Here is a 17,681-nt window from a genome sequence, read left to right as displayed (position 1 = left end):
CAATATACTTCCTGCACACATACCTCTCTTTTAGAGTCTTTTCCAAGAAACCTGACCTACAACAAATACTCATATTCAGTATACATTCACTAAGACTATATAGAATTTATGTTAATCATATGTACTGTTTTAAGTGATTTATATGTATATGGTAAAATTATATATCATGTAAGTATATTTATATGTGTATAAATATAAACATACACCCCCACACATATAAAATATATTTTTTTAGGAATGTCATTGTTTGACTTTCTAGAACATGACTTGTCTTTGTTATGTTTGTTTTTAAATAAAATATATATATATGTAATGTAATATATATTATATTATAATACATTGTATTATATATATACATATATATGTGTGTGTGTATATATATATACATATATATGTGTGTATATATATATATACATATATAATACATATATATGTGTGTATATATATATATACATATATAATACATATATAAAACATTATATATATATAATACATTGTATTATAATATAATAATATATAATATATTATATAAGTATATATATTATATATATATGATATATATATATATATAATATATATATATGATATATATATATCATTTAGGAGCTTTGTGAAGTAGAAGTTCCTAAACATGGGTGAATCCAACAGATAATTCTGCCAATACAATGTTCAGTGCACATTGTCACAGGATTGGATTCTCAGAAGGCCAGTGACCCGAAACTTACATAGATCAGAGAAGAGCATGTTTAAATGTTTGTTCAGGTTTGGTCTATTGACACCATCACCTAACAAGAAAAGAGCTAGGGATATGTCAATAAATGCATGTTGGAGAGTACAATACTGTTAACTACTTGGAGGCCTGAGAGTATCATCGTTGTTGCATTGATTACCATCCACTTGTTTTGTCCCTAAACTTTCTGGCTTCAGAATTTTGTTTTTACAACATAACCCAGATCATATCTCCTAAAAATGAGATAGGACTAAAAGAAATTATGTTTTGTCTAAGAAAAAAAAATGAGTTGTTTACAATCCATTCACAATACTTTTTTTTTCAAGTCACTAAGGCTGAATTCATATAATCAATCTCCTCTAAGGATTTGATTTGTATGTGAAGGACTAATCACCAAGTAAGTGAATATTTGACAGATTCTCAAGACCTTTAAACATTTCATAATAATGATGCTGGTATCCCTAAGTACACTGACTATTAAAACCAGATGGCATGTATCCTTGCACAGCTAATAGAATGAATTTAAACTGAAAGTTCCTTCAATTTTACCAAAAAGCAGCAGTTGTTCTGTAAATTTATACTACTAAAATTAGAAGCCTTTGAGGTAGCTGTGAAAAGATTCTAATGTTGGAAAAAAAAAACTCAGAATGTTGCAAAACTAGAAATTTAAGTAGGGCTGTCAAGCAGTTCACATTTGGAAAAACCTTTTTTAAAACTGGGGAAATTTGAGAATTCTGTTCTTTGATTCCTTAGGGCTGCTATTACTTCATGACTTTTGTTGACTTTTTATTATTTTAATGCATCACAAAGAATCTTTTTAAAGAACACTGCATTTTAACTATTCTGGGTGGCATATGCTCACACACCTTACTATTCTTATGTTTATTTAATGTATATAATATATAACAATAATATATAATATGTATATAAATATATAATATTTATAAATATAATAGCTTCTCTTCAGTGTTCACATGAAAGTATTTGTCTTATAGAAAAAATTGGTAGTCTGAACAAATGGCAAAATGGCATTTTTATCTATTTAAAATGAGAGTTTTGTGCATTGTGAATTGAGGTAAAGGTAAGAAAAGTATGTGGAATTAATGGAAGTCTAAATGAAACCCAATAATGATAATAGTAGTAATAATAGCTAATTTTTATTGAGCTTCTACTATGTGCCCAAGGCTGTGAGGAGTCACTCATTTAATTCTCCAACAACTTTAATTATATAGTACCATTATTATTCCCATTTTATTGGTAAGGCAATTTAAGACCACAAAGATTAAGTAATCTTTCAGGTACAAAGCCAAAAAGGGCAAAACTGGGTGAAATTAATATTTAAATACAGCGAAAGTTTGCATCGTACTTAGTAAGTATATACTACGTTAATATTATTAGCATTTGGAACCAAGAGCATGTTGTTGTTGTTGGGTTTTTTTTTCCCCCTCTTTTTTGTTGTTGAGATATAATCGACATATAGCATTATATCAGTTTCAGGTATACCACACAATGATTTGATATTTGTGCATATTGCAAAATGATCACCAAAATAAGTTTAGTTAGCATCTATCACCATGCATGAGGTACAGATACTTTTGTGTGTGTGATGACAACTTTTAAGATCTATTTTCATATTGACTTTCAAATATATAATACAGAAAAAAAAAACAAATATATAATACAGTTGTTATTTTAAAGCAAGTTTACTTTCTAATTTCTTCTTCTCTTAATTAAAGAAACTGGGATATGGTAGATCAGGGGTTGACAATCTATGGCAAGCTGTGGCCCATGAGCCAAATCTGTCTAGGCACCTACATTTGTAAATAGTTTTACTGGGAATCGGCAATGTTAATCAACCATTCATTTAATTAGCTGTCTTTGACTGCCTTCACACTACGATGGTAGGGTTGGGTAGTTGAGAGAAAGACTCTATGAACCCAGGTTCATAGGAAGATTGTATGAACCCATGTTCATACAAAGCCCAAGATATTTATGTATTTTTTTTCCAGAAACTGTTTACTAAACACTGTGGTATATATCCCTTCTTTAAGATGCATGTAAGATGGCAAAAATTTAATCTCAGTATCCTGTAGTAGAAATATTAGTGCCTTTTAACAGTACCTTCTGTTAGCACATTTCAAATTAGCAAATGTAATCTGGGAAATAAAATCTGAGATGAAGAAAGAACTTAACCTAGTTTAAGATCATATTTTCTCGGGGCGCCTGGGTGGCTCAGTCAGTTGGATGTCTGACTTCGGCTCAGGTCATGGTCTCCCTGTCTGTGAGTTGGAGCTCCACGTTGGGCTCTGTGCCTAGAGCCTGCTTTGGATTCTGTGTCTCCCTCTCTCTCTGTCCTTCACCCACTCATGCTCTGTCCCTCTCTGTGTCTCTCAAAAGCACATGAACATTAAAAAAAATTAAAAGATCATGTTTTCTCACTATAAAGATGATAATAGTTTATAAACATAATTTTTTTATTTAAATATATCTGTTATAAATGTTTAGAAAAGATGTTAAGGGATTAAGGGAAAGAGTCTGTTGAGCCGCTTGATATTTCCCTGTCCCTGTGTCGTTGTTTTGGCTAATCTCTTGAATTGAAGGGTCTTGGATTCTGATCTCTCATGGAGCTCTGTTCTATGCAGCTGTTAGAAAGTGTTGGAAATATGCAAAGTCCTGTGTACTGTCTCAACAAGTAGAAATCTTAAAAAATAGCTCTATTTGTTTTTACTGCCTATCATTGGAATTTTCTCTAAACAATTTCAATAAACTAAATGAAAAAAACGAGTCTAGAGATAAGCAGTAAAACTGATTATGAAAATGAACCTTTGGTTAGGTTTCATATGTGTAATACTTATAAAAGCCATGTAACTCATAACATTGTCACTTGGTTTATTTTATTTTTTGTTTTTTAGATTTGGATGACCCAGTAGTAACTGTTCATCAAAGTATAGGTGAAGCTAAAGAACAATTTTACTATGAGAGAACGGTGTTCCTCCGGTGTGTTGCCAGTTCCAATCCACCTGTACGGTACAGCTGGAGACGTGGTCAGGAGGTGTTACTACAAGGATCTGATAAAGGAGTTGAGATTTACGAACCCTTCTTTACCCAGGTAGGAATTACTAATAATGTTAAAATGCTTTCCTAATTCAGGTAGCTTGTAGTATTATGTTTATTTGAAAAGAGTGTCTCCAAATCTGGCCTTGTAAAAAACACGTCCTTGGGCGCCTGGGTGGCTCAATTGGTTAAGTGTCCAACTTTAGCTCAGTCATGGTCTCATGGTGTGTGGGTTCGATTTCCATGTTGGGCTCTGTGCTGACAGCTCAGAGCTTGGAGCCTGCTTTGGATTCTGTGTTTCCTTCTCTCTCTGCCCCTCCCCTGCTTGAGCTCTGATTCTTTCTCTCAAAAATGAATAAATGTTAAAAAAATAAAAAAAAAAACAATATGTTCTTGACTGAAAGCTAAGGTAACTCAAATAATAAAATTTGTTAATTTTTATGTGATAGCTAAATTTAAAATGTTAACATTTGAAAAAAAAATCAAGTATCCTAACTTGTATTCCTTTATCCATAGGTTTAACTAGGTTTCATTATAAAGTACATAATTGTACATTTGATGACTGCTTTGTTTTTTGTGGAAAATATTTCTTAAAGGGAGAAATTTTGATTTTTCTCTTTTCAATGGTAAATACTTTTAAAGGAATAAAGAAATGTACTTGAAATTCACTTAACTTTGGTTGTAGGAAAAAATTTCTAATTTCTTTTGTTCATTTTGGGTTTTGAATTAGGTTAATAATAGAGCGTTAATTATGTAAAAACTGAAATTTCTAATGGGTCCTCAACTTATTTATTTTTTTTTTTAAACAATTAGAAGGAGTTGTAACAGTCTTTTTTTTTTTTTAAATTTTTTTTTTAACGTTTATTTATTTTTTTTTGAGACAGAGAGAGACAGAGCATGAACAGGGGAGGGTCAGAGACAGAGGGAGACACAGAATCTGAAACAGGCTCCAGGCTCTGAGCTGTCAGCACAGAGCCTGACGCGGGGCTCGAACTCACAGACCGCGAGATCATGACCTGAGCCGAAGTCGGCCGCTTAACTGACTGAGCCACCCAGGCGCCCCTCAACTTATTTAATAAAAAGAAAAATCGAATTAATTTCACATAGAGTTAATGTAATGTGAAATATTCTTCTATAATATATCGAGTGGAGAATTAGTAATTCTTGAGGAAGACACTAAAATTTGAAAGAATATTTGAGTGGTGTTATTATAGAGCTTTTCTGGTTACTAGAAAGGAATACAAACCTCATTAACAAAGAAAAATAATTTTTAATTAAAAAATGTCTATGGAAGGGGCGCCTGGGTGGCGCAGTCAGTTAAGCTTCCGACTTCAGCCAGGTCACGATCTCGCGGTCTGTGAGTTCGAGCCCCGCGTCAGGCTCTGGGCTGATGGCTCGGAGCCTGGAGCCTGTTTCCAATTCTGTGTGTCTCCCTCTCTCTCTGCCCCTCCCCCGTTCATGCTCTGTCTCTCTCTGTCCCAAAAATAAATAAAAAACGTTGAAAAAAAATGTCTATGGAAAATATTCAAAATAATTGTGACCCTGAATAATAAAGAGGGATTTGACCATTTTATATGAAGCTTCGAGATATTTTGTGATCATAATTAGGTCAATATACAACTAAATTTTATATATTATAAATATTCTACTTCTAAATACTAAAGATAAATACATGTTTCACCTCTTAACTCCCTATAATAACAAAAGGTCATCCTGAGTTTGTAAATTTCCCAGCATCTCATTTTTCATCATTAAATATATTTCCCTATTAAACCGTTTCCTTAGTAAACCATTTACCTGTAATATCTGAGTTCTGACCTCTTTCAATTAATATAATTGCCAATGTTTAGATATTAACTGTGGAAGAATGCATAATTGTACAAAAACATCTGAACACACTATGTATACTTACATATTGCTACTTGGAGGTATAGAACAGCTGGGACTTACCAAGATACAAACTTCTGAAAATCATTGTTGCACATGTGTTACTACCATGACACATTGTTGAAACCTGTTTTAATTTGACCCTTTCCTGACTCAGGCTATTATAATAGTTGCTTTCTGCCAAAAAGGAAGACCATAATCTCTCCATTCATTCAGCACTACTGTAATTCATTGTTCAGTTTTTACTTAAATCATTTTTTTTCTTAGTTAGAAAATTAACAAAATATTTGTTAGCAGTATTTAGTTGCTTGGGTGGCCCTAAGGTTTAGAAATCAGATAAATGATCATCTACCATTTTTATTTTTATTTTTCTATTGTCAATGTTTTTTAGAATATGTACGTTGTCTTTTTTTAAGTTTTTACGCTAATTCTAGTTAGTTAACATACAGTGTAATATTAGTTTTAGATGTACAATATAGTGATTCAACACTTACATGCATCAGGGTCACAAGTGCCCTCCTTAATCCCCATCACCTATTCCCCCATCCTCCCACCCACCTCTCCTCTGGTTACCATCTGTTTGTTCTTTATAATTAAGAGTCTCTCTCTCTCTCTCTCTCTGTCTCTCTCTCTTATTTTTGTTCCAATTGCTCATTTGTTTTGTTTCTTAAATTCCACAGATGAGTGCAGTCATATGGTATTTGTCTTTCTTGGACTGACTTATCTCACTTAGCATTATACTCTCTAGCTCCATCCATGTCATTGCAAATGGAAAGATTTCATTATTTTTTATTGTTTTATTATTTATTCTGCATATATCACATTATATATATTCCATTGTGTACATTAATATATATGTACACAATGGAATATATATAATATGTATACAATTCAATTGTATACATATATATTAATGTACACAATGGAATATTATATATTGGGTTGCTTCCATATCTTGGATATTTTAAATAATGCCGCTATTAACATAGGGATATCCCTTTGAATTAGTGTTATTATATTCTTTGGGTAAATACCCACTGGTGTGGTTGCTGGGACATAAAGTTGTTCTGTTTTTAACTTTCTAAGGAAACTCCATACTGATTTTCACAGTGGCTGCGTCAGTTTTCATTCCTACCAACAGTGCATGAGTGTTCCTTTTTCTTCACATGCTCACCAACACCTGCTGTTTTTTGTGTTTTTGGTTTTAGCCATTCTGATGGGTGTGAGATGATTATGGTTTTGATTTGCATTTCCCTAATGATAAGTTATGATGAGTATCTTTTCATGTGTCTGTTGGCCATCTCTATGTCTTCTTTGGAGAAATGCCTGTTTCTGTTTTCTGCCCATTTTTTGGATTGTTTTTTGGGTGTTGAGTTTTATAAGTTCTTTATATATTTTGGATACTAACCCTTTATTAGTTAGGTCATTTCCAAATATCTTCTCCTATTCCGTAGGTTGCCTAGAATGTGTACATTGTTAAGAATTAAAAAAACAACAACATGTTTTCCTCTAGAATCTTGTGAAAAATGATAACATTTACAGATACAAGGGTGATACTGTATAGCTATTTCTTGCCTGTAGGTGGGTCTGATCTCTTGGACATGAACACATGGGCCATGTCCACCTTTTGGAAAAATATATATACTTCCAAAATAATTAGGAATTTGTTTTAAAGTTATTAAGCAAGCACAAACTTTTCATTCTTTTGAATCTGTTGCTAGTTTCTGTTACCAGCTCTAAAAAACCATCTTATAAGAGTTCTCAGACTCATAACTAGTGATTCTTCCTTTTAATAATAACTTTTATTTTCTCTTCTTTATTTTCCTTCCTCCATTCACTTAGGAGAAAACAATTTTTTAATTTGAACATTTCACTACTGATACTTTCTTGGATATGAATATCAGCCTTTACTGTGTAACACAGGCTTTCTCTAAGGTGGCTGTGCTCATAACTCTGCTGTTTAAACCATCTGAATCAGTTCTCTTAAAAAGTATTTAAGACACAAACAAACTTTTCTTGCAAATTCTGTGTTGTGGATTCACCTGCTGTAGTTGATAATTACCAATAACATACAGTTTAGCTCCTATTTAAAGATATCCTTCCTGGGGTGCCTCGGTGGCTCAGTCAGTTAAGAATCCGACTTCAGCTCAGGTCATAATCTCACGGTTCGTGGGTTCAAGGCCCGTGTTGTGCTCTGTGCTGACAGCTCAGAGTCTGGAGCCTGCTTCAGATTATGTGTCTCTCTCTCTGCCCCTCCCCCACTCGTGCTCTGTCTCTCTCAAAAATAAACATTAAAAAAATTTTTTAAAAAATGAAGATGTCCTTCCTGCCTTTGCTTATTTGACTGTGTTGCTTATCTCTCCTTCTGAAATAGCTAATATGTATTTGTATGTGTCCAAAAAATTCATGTTGGAGCACAAGGAGTACTTCAATATTTTTGTGTTTTGTATGTACTTAACTTGTTAATATCAAACATGTTTTGTAGGCCAAAAACTCTGTTTGATAGAAACTCTCAAACAGCAGCATATGGAAAATATGGAAATTTTAGTTCTTACAGCCATAGAGAGTGTGGGATTTTTCATAGATAAAATGCTATCAGTGGTTTTACTCTATACTCCATGGTATATACTGTACATAGGCCTAATATACACAAGTCCAACTATATCACACAACTTCCATGATCTCTCCATGGAATATTGGAATAGCGGAATAACTGGCTGCCATGGTTTATTACTCCAGACATCTGACTGATTATTTAAAAATGTAAATCTGATCAAATATGTTTTTCTTCTTAATCCCTCCAGTGGCTTCCAAATATTTCAAATAAATCCAAATAATATATTGCAGTCTAGATCCTATTTGACTTTGCTCTGCCTTCTTCTCTCTTACCTAATCTATACTTCACGCACTGTTCTGGTTACACCATCTCTAGGTGCTAACCTTGTCTATCCCTGGGGTCTCCATTCTCCATGTTATCAATTCTTCCTCCTATTTACTTAGATAACATGGCAGGGGTCTTAACACTGAAGACTTTATCACCTCAGAAAGTCTTCCCTGGCAGACCTTTGTGAAATAACATGTCTCCCTTCCACAGTTACACTTTTCCAATACCCAGTTTTATTTTATTTTATTTTTCTCATATAACTAAATCCATCAAATTATCCCATTTGTGTGTTTGGACATAAACTCACTAATTATAGAGTCTTTATCTTTTCAATAGCTCAAACACTGCCTGATGCATGGAAGATTCTCAATAAATATGTGTTAAATGTTGAGCCAGCACTTCCATGGAGATGTCTGGATTTCTAGCTATGGTGTAAATAAAACTGAGTCCAAGTTACTAGTAACTCTTGAGTCACTCTCTGTAATTCCATCCCTCTTTACCCATTAAAGAAGGCTTAGTGAAATGTGAATGAGAAAGATGTTATAATTGAATACATCTTAATGTATTTAGTTTCCAAAGTGTTGATGATTTTCTACTTAGTTTTTAATTGATTTCTTGTCTGATTTCGTTATATCAGAAACCATACTCTGACCCATTTTAACCTTTAGAAATTAACCTAGACTTGCATTATGCTAAGCCTGTGGTCTACTTTCATAAATGGTATATGTGCGCCCACACACAAGAATGTGCACTTCGCAATTACTGTGTTTCAAATTGGTCACATTTGTTAATTGTGTGTTCAGATTTCCTTCATATTTTCCAATTTTTCTGTCTGTTCTTTTAAAAACTATTTAGAGAGGCTAATGTCTGTTAATATGGCTGTAGAGTTGTCTGTTTTCAATATTTGCATTATATATATTTTGAAGGTATATTATTAGTACAGATATAGAATTTTTATAACTTCCTAGTGGATTATCTTAGTATATTATTTTCCTGGTAGATTATTGTTAAGAATGTCCATTTTTACCTCTAAAAATGCTTCTTGACTTAAAGCCTCTTGTGTCTGTCATTAATTTAACTACACTAGCTTTTTAAAAAACTTTTTATTTAAATTCCAGTTAGTTAACATAGAGTGTAATGTTAGTTTCAGGTGTACAATATGGTGATCCAATACGTCCATACATCACCTGGTGCTCATCACAGCAAGTGCACTCCTTTATCACCATCACCTATTTCACCCCCTCCCCCCCCCCCCCCCACACACACACTCACCTCCCCTCTGGTAGTCATCTATTCTCTCTAGTTAGGAGTGTGTTTCTTGGTTTGTCTCCTTTTTGGTTAGTGTTTGGTTTATTTGGGGAGTGGAGGGAAAATGGTAATTATCCACCTTTTTTACTTGCATATTTTATGTGTTGTTATGTCACTTGTAATCAGTATATAGGTTTCATTGTGTTAAGCTGGTGAAACAAATCTTAGTTTTTACTATATTTAATCCTTTTTTTCTACATGACCCACCTATTATCTTTTATTTATCTCTTTTCTTGTCTTCTTTTAAATTTGTCATACATTTACTCCTTTATTCAACTAGGAGTTTTAAATTATCTTAATATCTTGTTTTGGTTACCTTAAAAGTTACACCTTGCATCTTTGATTATTACTTTATCACTTCCTCAGTAGTGAAAAAAACTTAGAATACTTTAACAATATTTACCCTTTTGTATTTCATGTCATTTTCATCTAGTATTTTAATTCTATGTATATTTTTAAATCAACAAGATATCAGTATTTTCTTCTTTGGAGCAATCATTATTCATTTATATTTACCAGCTTTTTTTCCCATTTTGAGTTAATTTTTGTTTATGGTATGAGGGAATGTTTGAGGTTCATTTTTTGTGGATGGTTATACATGGGTTCTAGCACCATTTATTAAAAAAATCATTCACCACTGAATTTCTTTGACACTTAAATTGAAAATCAATTGGCCCTGTGTATTAGGGTCTATTTCTGACCTATTAATTCTGTTTTATCGATTTATATGTCTGTCTTTATGCCAATACCACACTGTCTTAATTACTGTGACTTTATAATAACTCTGGAAATCAGAAAGAATAAATCTAACAACTGTGTCCATCTTTTTCAAAACTGATTCTGATGTTTTGGCTTTGCATTTCCACTTAAATTTTGGGATCATCCTGTCAATTTTTACAAAAAGTCTGATAAGATTTTGAATAAAGTTGTGGTGAATCTGTAGATCAGTTTGAGGAGACTGCTATTCAACGATGGGTGACTGATATTGGCAATATGTTATAATCAAGCAAAGAAAAACTCGATCTGCCTCATGTAAAAAAAATTTCATTTTTGAGAGAGGGACAGAGAGAAGGGGAGTGGGGAGGGGCAGAGAGAGAAGGAGACAGAATCCAAAGCAGGTTCCAGGCTCTGAGCTGTCAGCACAGCAGGGCTTGAACCCAATGGTGAAATCATTACCTGAGACAAGTCATATTCTTAATGGACTGAACCACCTAGGCACCCCAATCTGCCTCATTTTGATTTTAGTGCTTTGTCATGTGTAAATTTGCTTTATAAATAATATGAGATTATATGTAAAGTTTTTCAGCCAATTTTATTTAGATACATCAACTTTTGAGAAACAGCTTTTGAGTTTATATATATGTATATATATACACACGCATATATACATCATAAATGCATAAGAAGTTGGCCATTTGGGGCGCCTGGGTGGCTCAGTCGGTTAAGCGTCCGACTTCGGCTCAGGTCACGATCTCGCGGTATGTGAGTTCGAGCCCCGTGTCGGGCTCTGTGCTGACAGCTCAGAGCCTGGAGCCTGCTTCAGATTCTGTGTCTCCCTCTCTCTCTGACCCTCCCCCATTCATGCTCTGTCTCTCTCTGTCTCAAAAATAAATAAATGTTAAAAAAAAAAATTAAAAAAAAAAAAAAAAAAAAAAAAAAAAAAAAAAAGAAGTTGGCCATTTATTTAATAAATTCTGGAGAGTTTCCTACAAAAAAAAATTATGTTTCAGGGGCCAGGTGTAGATAGCCACCTTGAAATTCCAGTGTTTCTTTTTTAACGGGCATAGTAAGTTTACTTTTAGGCAGGAATCACAAATGCAAATGTTCACTGAGACTAATCTGGTAACATATATAAGTAAATCTTCCTGGTAGTATGAAAATAAAAAATGGCGAAGCTTGCTATGTGTGCATACATTGTAAAAAAAAATGCACTGCCTATTGCCAGAGTTCTGTATTTGGGCCTCTGGGCTGCCATTTTGAAGCTCGGGCTCAAGTTCAAGTTACTTCAGGAGGGATGTGGTGGTGTATATGATATTATTACTAGTGTTATATAGCTACAGAGTAACCAGGATTTCTCTAAAAGTTTTGTTGAATGAAAAAAGTAGAATTGATATGTTGAGGATTACAGGGCTGGGATTTTTATAATACAGATGAACATGATATAAGGCACATTTTTGCCTATGAATCTCCTTGATGGTAGACAGTGTCCTCGTTTGTATTTTCTAACCTCCTTGGAAATTTGGAAGGACTGTGAATTATGGTTGACCAGCAGTAGAAAGCAGCAAAATAAACTTAGCTTGTGTTCTTCATTTTTATAATGATAAAATATGATTTTTTTGTAATTTCTAACTTACAAAATTATCATTACCTAGTTGTTTTTCTGTACATTAGAAGATCAAACCATACATTTCTAAGTAATTATCCAGAATTGTGTTATTGAATTAAAGGCATTACTTGTTTTGGTACGTATCAAATTTTCTCTAGATTTAAAATTAATTTTGTGTTGTGTCCTTGAAATATTTCCCAAGGTATATTTGCCTTCCTATAATGGCTTTGGTATTTTTAATGAGATAGGAATAGTGTTTAATTTTCCTGTTGCTTATTGTGCTAGTTTTTATGTGTGCTAGTTTTATGTGTGTTTTTATGTTATTTGTGTGTATGTGTGTGTGCGTATATATATAATTTTGTAAATTTAATATATATGTATATTCATTTAATAAATATATGAATTTAATAAATTATGTATATATATAGAGATATAGATATAAATATAGATATAATTCTTTGGTGTTATTCATTTCTTGGATGGTTGTTTCCCATCACCTACCATGTGTACTTTATGATGAAAAAATTTTCCACATTAACATTGTTTGTATTGGAATAATTCAATAATATTTTAATTTATTTTCATAGATTCTGTAGCCTTGTGGCTTTATAATGTAAATAAGATCCAGTTATTTTTTTTCAAATTTTTTAGTGTTTATTCATTTTTGAGAGAGAGAGCATGAACAGGGGAGGGGCAGAGAGAGAGGGAGACACAGAATGCTAATAAGCAGGCTCCAGGCTCTGAACTGTCATCACAGAGCCCAATGTGGGGCTTGAACCCACAAACCATGAGATCATGACCTGAGCCAAAGTTGGAAGGTTAACTAACTGAGCCATCCAGGTGCCCCAAGATCCTGGATTTACTTTACTTTACTTTACTTTACTTTACTTTACTTTAATTTATTTTAACCAAGATCTACTATGTGCAAGGTTTGGGGAACTCTCTTCTAGAGATATAGAGGTTACTAGGCATGGCTCCTCCTCTTCTTACTTTGTTGATATGTGTGGGAAGAACTTAAGGTAAATAATGGTTATGATACAAAGTAAACATCATTCTTAAAATAGAGGCAAGCAATAATGCCACAGAGAGAGCATTCAAGATGGAAAACAGTAGTACCTATAGTAATAGAGAAGGATGACAATATCTCCAAGATTGACTGGAACAATAATTGGTAAAGGTGGGGAATAGGTGGACTGTAAAGCTGGAACACTATACTGGGACCATATTGTGGAAGAATTCACATTACAGATCATAGTCTGCTTATTTTTTAACATTAGAAAATCATTTTTTTAGGATATTTATGTTTTGCTATTCAGTAATGATTTCTTGTTTTTATTAAATTGAATTTCCCCATTAATATTAAGTTAATAACTATATCAATTTGAATAAAATATTTACTTCGCCATCCTATTGAGAGAGAAAAATCTTATTTACACCTTTTTATATAACTCATGCTACTGAGGTGAAATTGGTCCGAGTTTCTAAGTCTGATAGAATTCATAAGAATGTAATGTAATAAGTTTAAGAAGAATAATTATACATTTATACTTATACTCATTACTGAAGGTGTAAGCTAACATATTGTTGTCAATTCATAAGTTCATAATAAATTAGTCATTAGACATGGAAAAAGTGAGTGTGAATAAAAAGATTTTCATTTTTTACTGATACCTGAAAATAAGTATTTTTAAAATTTCCAATTTCTTTTAAAAGAAAATGTGTTTCTTTTACTAGAAATGGTGCTTGATGCCAGGGGTATTATTTCATTTCTCAATGTCAACTTTGGTAATGGCCACGGACTAATGTATAGAATGCCTTCCTTTTTTTATTTTATTTACAAAAAGTAGTTTTAAAAGCTTAAATATAGATATCACAGATAATTTGGTCAATATTAAAGGAACATGTACTTAAATTTTATCAACTACACATACTTTTGCTATTTTTCTAGAACTTTAATAAAGATGTTGATGACATCATCTTGTGTATTGTAATTACACCATCTAATTATAAGACTGAACATATTTACATCAATTACATAATTAGTTATAATTAGGCTAATTAGACTAATTATACAATTACACAATAATCAACTGAAAATTCCTTTTTACAAATCATGGAAATTCACATGCAAATAGCCTTCTATCAGCACAGAATATTAAATTTATATGAGCAACAAAATAAAATTAATGTTATGTGATAAAACCAGTTATAAGTAGTAAAGTTGATACCATTCTAAATATATACCTTCAAATGTATATATACATGCTATTTGATAGCAATATATATGCACACATTTGTTGGTATCCTGTTTTTTTATATATTATGCTATATATATTTTTTAAGTATTATGGAAGCTCTTTATTGAGGGGAACAGGGTCATCCTGAATGCCTTCATCATTTCCTGAATGTAGTGAATTAATTAAGTAGTTAAGGTTCAAATTTTCCCATAACTCTGTTCCTTTCTATATTCATTCAATAGGATTTGTCTGTATTAGCCCTTCTCACTCCTTGCCATGCTGCATAATTTTATGTATTAGCCTAGATGGCTGTCCTGTAGGTTCACATATCTTGGGACCTTGTTTTCCGACTATTAGAAATAAATTATCTTAGCTCACCCAGAATAATTCTCCAGTCCCAAGAGAGCTGAATCCTTGGGATATTATGAATCTAGAGTTCACAGTAAAAGTTATTCTTTTGTTTTTTGTTTTTTGTCTTCTGTACCTATTTTGCTGCTCTGTTCTGCATTTAAGAATTAACTAGAATATGCTTTGTGCAAACCATTATAGTTACTGGGCCATAGTTGGTCTTTAAATGGTGGGAATCATCTCAAAGGGAAAAATGAATTCTCTTTTTAAGCCTTAACAATATTACCTCCCAATTTATATTCTCACTTTTGGATAATATAAGCAGCAGGCACATTCCTTCCACAAAAACTTAGGTATACAAAATATTTCAAGAATACATCCAGTACAGTAGTGACTTCTATATTTTAATGGCCAGAGCTTCATTGCTGTTGGCCCAGATGTATCTGATTTTTTTTGCGTATTTCCTTCCCTTGTGACTTATTTTCCATTTACATTTTCTTATTTATAACTGACTGTACAATTCTGTCAATGGCCCCTAACTCAGCTTCATAAATCTACCTTTCAGACTTCCGTAATGTTAAGAATTTTTTTAATTACTAGTACTAAAAAGCTAATATGGTTAAAAAAATGTTTACTGGAAATATGCAAGAGAGTGAGTTGGCTTTATTTTTTTTCTAGTCAGCAGTCTTTACTGAATTGACAACATGAACTGCACAAATGGCAGAGGTGGAACTTAACAGTGAAGTTATCTCATATAATGGAAAACGAAGATCCATACAAATATATAATGCAAGAAAAAAAAAAGCAGAAAACATACACAATGCAAATGACAGAAAACATATACAGACAGTCCCCAACTTATAATGACTCAATTTATGCTTTTTCGACTTTATAATGGTGTGAAAGTGGTACACATTTAATAGAAACCATTCTTTGAATTTTGAATGTTGATCTTTTAAGGACTGGTGATACACAGTTAGATATTCTCTTTCTGATGCTGGGCAGCATCAGGTGAGCCAGAGCTCCTAATCCACCATGTGATCAGGAGGTAAACGGCTGATACCCATATAGCCATTGTGTTTTTCACTTTCAGTACAATATTCACTAGATTACCTGAGATATTAGGCATTTTATTATAAAATACGCTTTGTGTGAGATGACTTTGCCCAACTGTAGGCTCATGTAAGAGTTCTGAACATGTTTAAGGTAGATTAGGCTAAGCCATGATGTTTGGTATATTAGGTGCATTAAATACATTTTTAACTTCTGATATTTTCAATTTACGATGAGTTTATCGTTCCTCCCACAGCAGTGTAGGATCAAGAAACTGAATTTCCAACCAGGTCATTCCCTCTATGGTTGTAGTAAATTTTAAGTCAAGAAACTAGCTATTTCTTAATATTTAATAGACAGGAAGTGCTGTATATCTATTCTAGTAGTCCAGGTGTAAATACTTAAATGTAGAAAAGTTACAGAGAAAGAATCAGCATCTAGTTGATTATTTAATGTTTATTTACTTTTGAGAGAGAGAAAGACAGAGAACTAGGAAAAGAAGGGCAGAGAGAGGGAGACCCAGAATGTGAAACAGACTCCAGGCTCTGAGCTGTCAGCACAGAGCTCTATGCGGGGTACCGACTCACAGATCATGAGATCATGACCTGAGCTGAAGTTGGATGTTTAACTAACTGAGCCATCCAGTGCCCCCAATTGATTATTAATATGACAAGTTTTATAGAAAGGGTAGAGAAATGAGAAAGTAATAAAGATGATACAAGAAATGCAGTGACATAAGCAAAGGACCATGTGCCTAGTGAAGAAAAATGAAATCTAATTTGTCTAGATTTTATATTTTTGCCCTCTATGTTAAAAGTCATTATTATTCGGGGTGCCTAAGTGGCTCAGTCTGTTAAGCATCAGACTCTTTATTTCAGCTCACATCAGGACACCAGGGTCATGAGATGGAGCCTGGTGTCAAGCCTTGTATTGGGTTCCATGCTGAACATGGAGCCTGCTTAGGATTGTTTCTCTCTCTCTCCTTCCCTCCCTCTGTGTCTCTCTGTGTCTCTCTGTCTCTATCTCTCTCTCTCTTTCTCTCCTTTTGCCCCTCCTCTGCTTGTGCTCATACATGTGCACACATACTCTCTCAAAATAAATAATATTAAAAACTCATTATGATTGTATGTTATGACTACATTTCTTCCTAAAGGATATGATGGTTGGAAAAGACCAAACTTTAAGTACATTCTATTAATGAACAAGTTTTTATTAAGCAGTACATGAAAGGTTTCTAACTAGTATTTTGAGAGAAACAGGATGAGCCTGTCCCAGGGGCCTTACGATTCAGGTAAAGAATAGAAGTAATGATAACTAATAAGGAGACACGAAACAGTGATTTATAAATAGGTGTCTTAGTATAAAAATGCAATAAAAGATCCAAAGGAAGAGAATTTAACTGAGAAGTTCAGAAAGACCATAGGGTATGTACACATTTTTTTGAACTGCACTTCAGTTAAGATGGGAGCAGAAAAAGATGCATATCAGGGGGTGGGGGTGTCTTTTTAAAAGATGGCAGAGTTGGGGGGTGCCTGGGTGGTTCAGTTGGTTGAGCATCCTGACTTCAGCTCAGGTCATGATGTCATGATTCATTGGTTTGAGTCCCAGGTTGGGCTCTGTGCTGACATCTTGGAACCTGCTTTGGATTCTGTGTCTCCCCCCCCTCTCTCTCTCTACCCTTCCTTTCTTGTGCTCTGTCTCTGTCTCTCAAAAATAAATAAACATCAAAAAAACATGGCAGAGTTGGATATTACAAAGAGTTCAAAATCATGATGAAAGTAATTGGGAATATGGAATTTGAAGAATAAGGAAAATAATTTTGTATAGACTGCATGGGGTCCCAAATAAGAAACT

The 17,681-nt window shown here is 33.3% G+C and overlaps 1 protein-coding gene across 1 annotated transcript in view; it reads left to right on the top strand.

Moving 5' to 3' along the window:
• The window catches only part of MDGA2 (MAM domain containing glycosylphosphatidylinositol anchor 2), an 867,659-nt gene that overhangs the window by 532,789 nt on the left and 317,189 nt on the right, over nucleotides 1–17,681 (top strand). The window contains exon 4 of the mRNA XM_060619633.3: nucleotides 3,643–3,839. Coding sequence (XP_060475616.1) covers nucleotides 3,643–3,839 — 197 coding nt within the window. The remainder of the gene's footprint in view (nucleotides 1–3,642; nucleotides 3,840–17,681) is intronic.

The sequence above is a fragment of the Panthera onca genome, chromosome B3 (assembly GCF_046562875.1).
Source record: "Panthera onca isolate mPanOnc1 chromosome B3, mPanOnc1 haplotype 2, whole genome shotgun sequence".
In the NCBI taxonomy this organism is placed as follows: Eukaryota; Metazoa; Chordata; class Mammalia; order Carnivora; family Felidae; genus Panthera; species Panthera onca.
The sequence above is the reverse complement of the archived record's forward strand: the minus strand, read 5'-3'. Positions and strand labels throughout refer to the sequence as shown.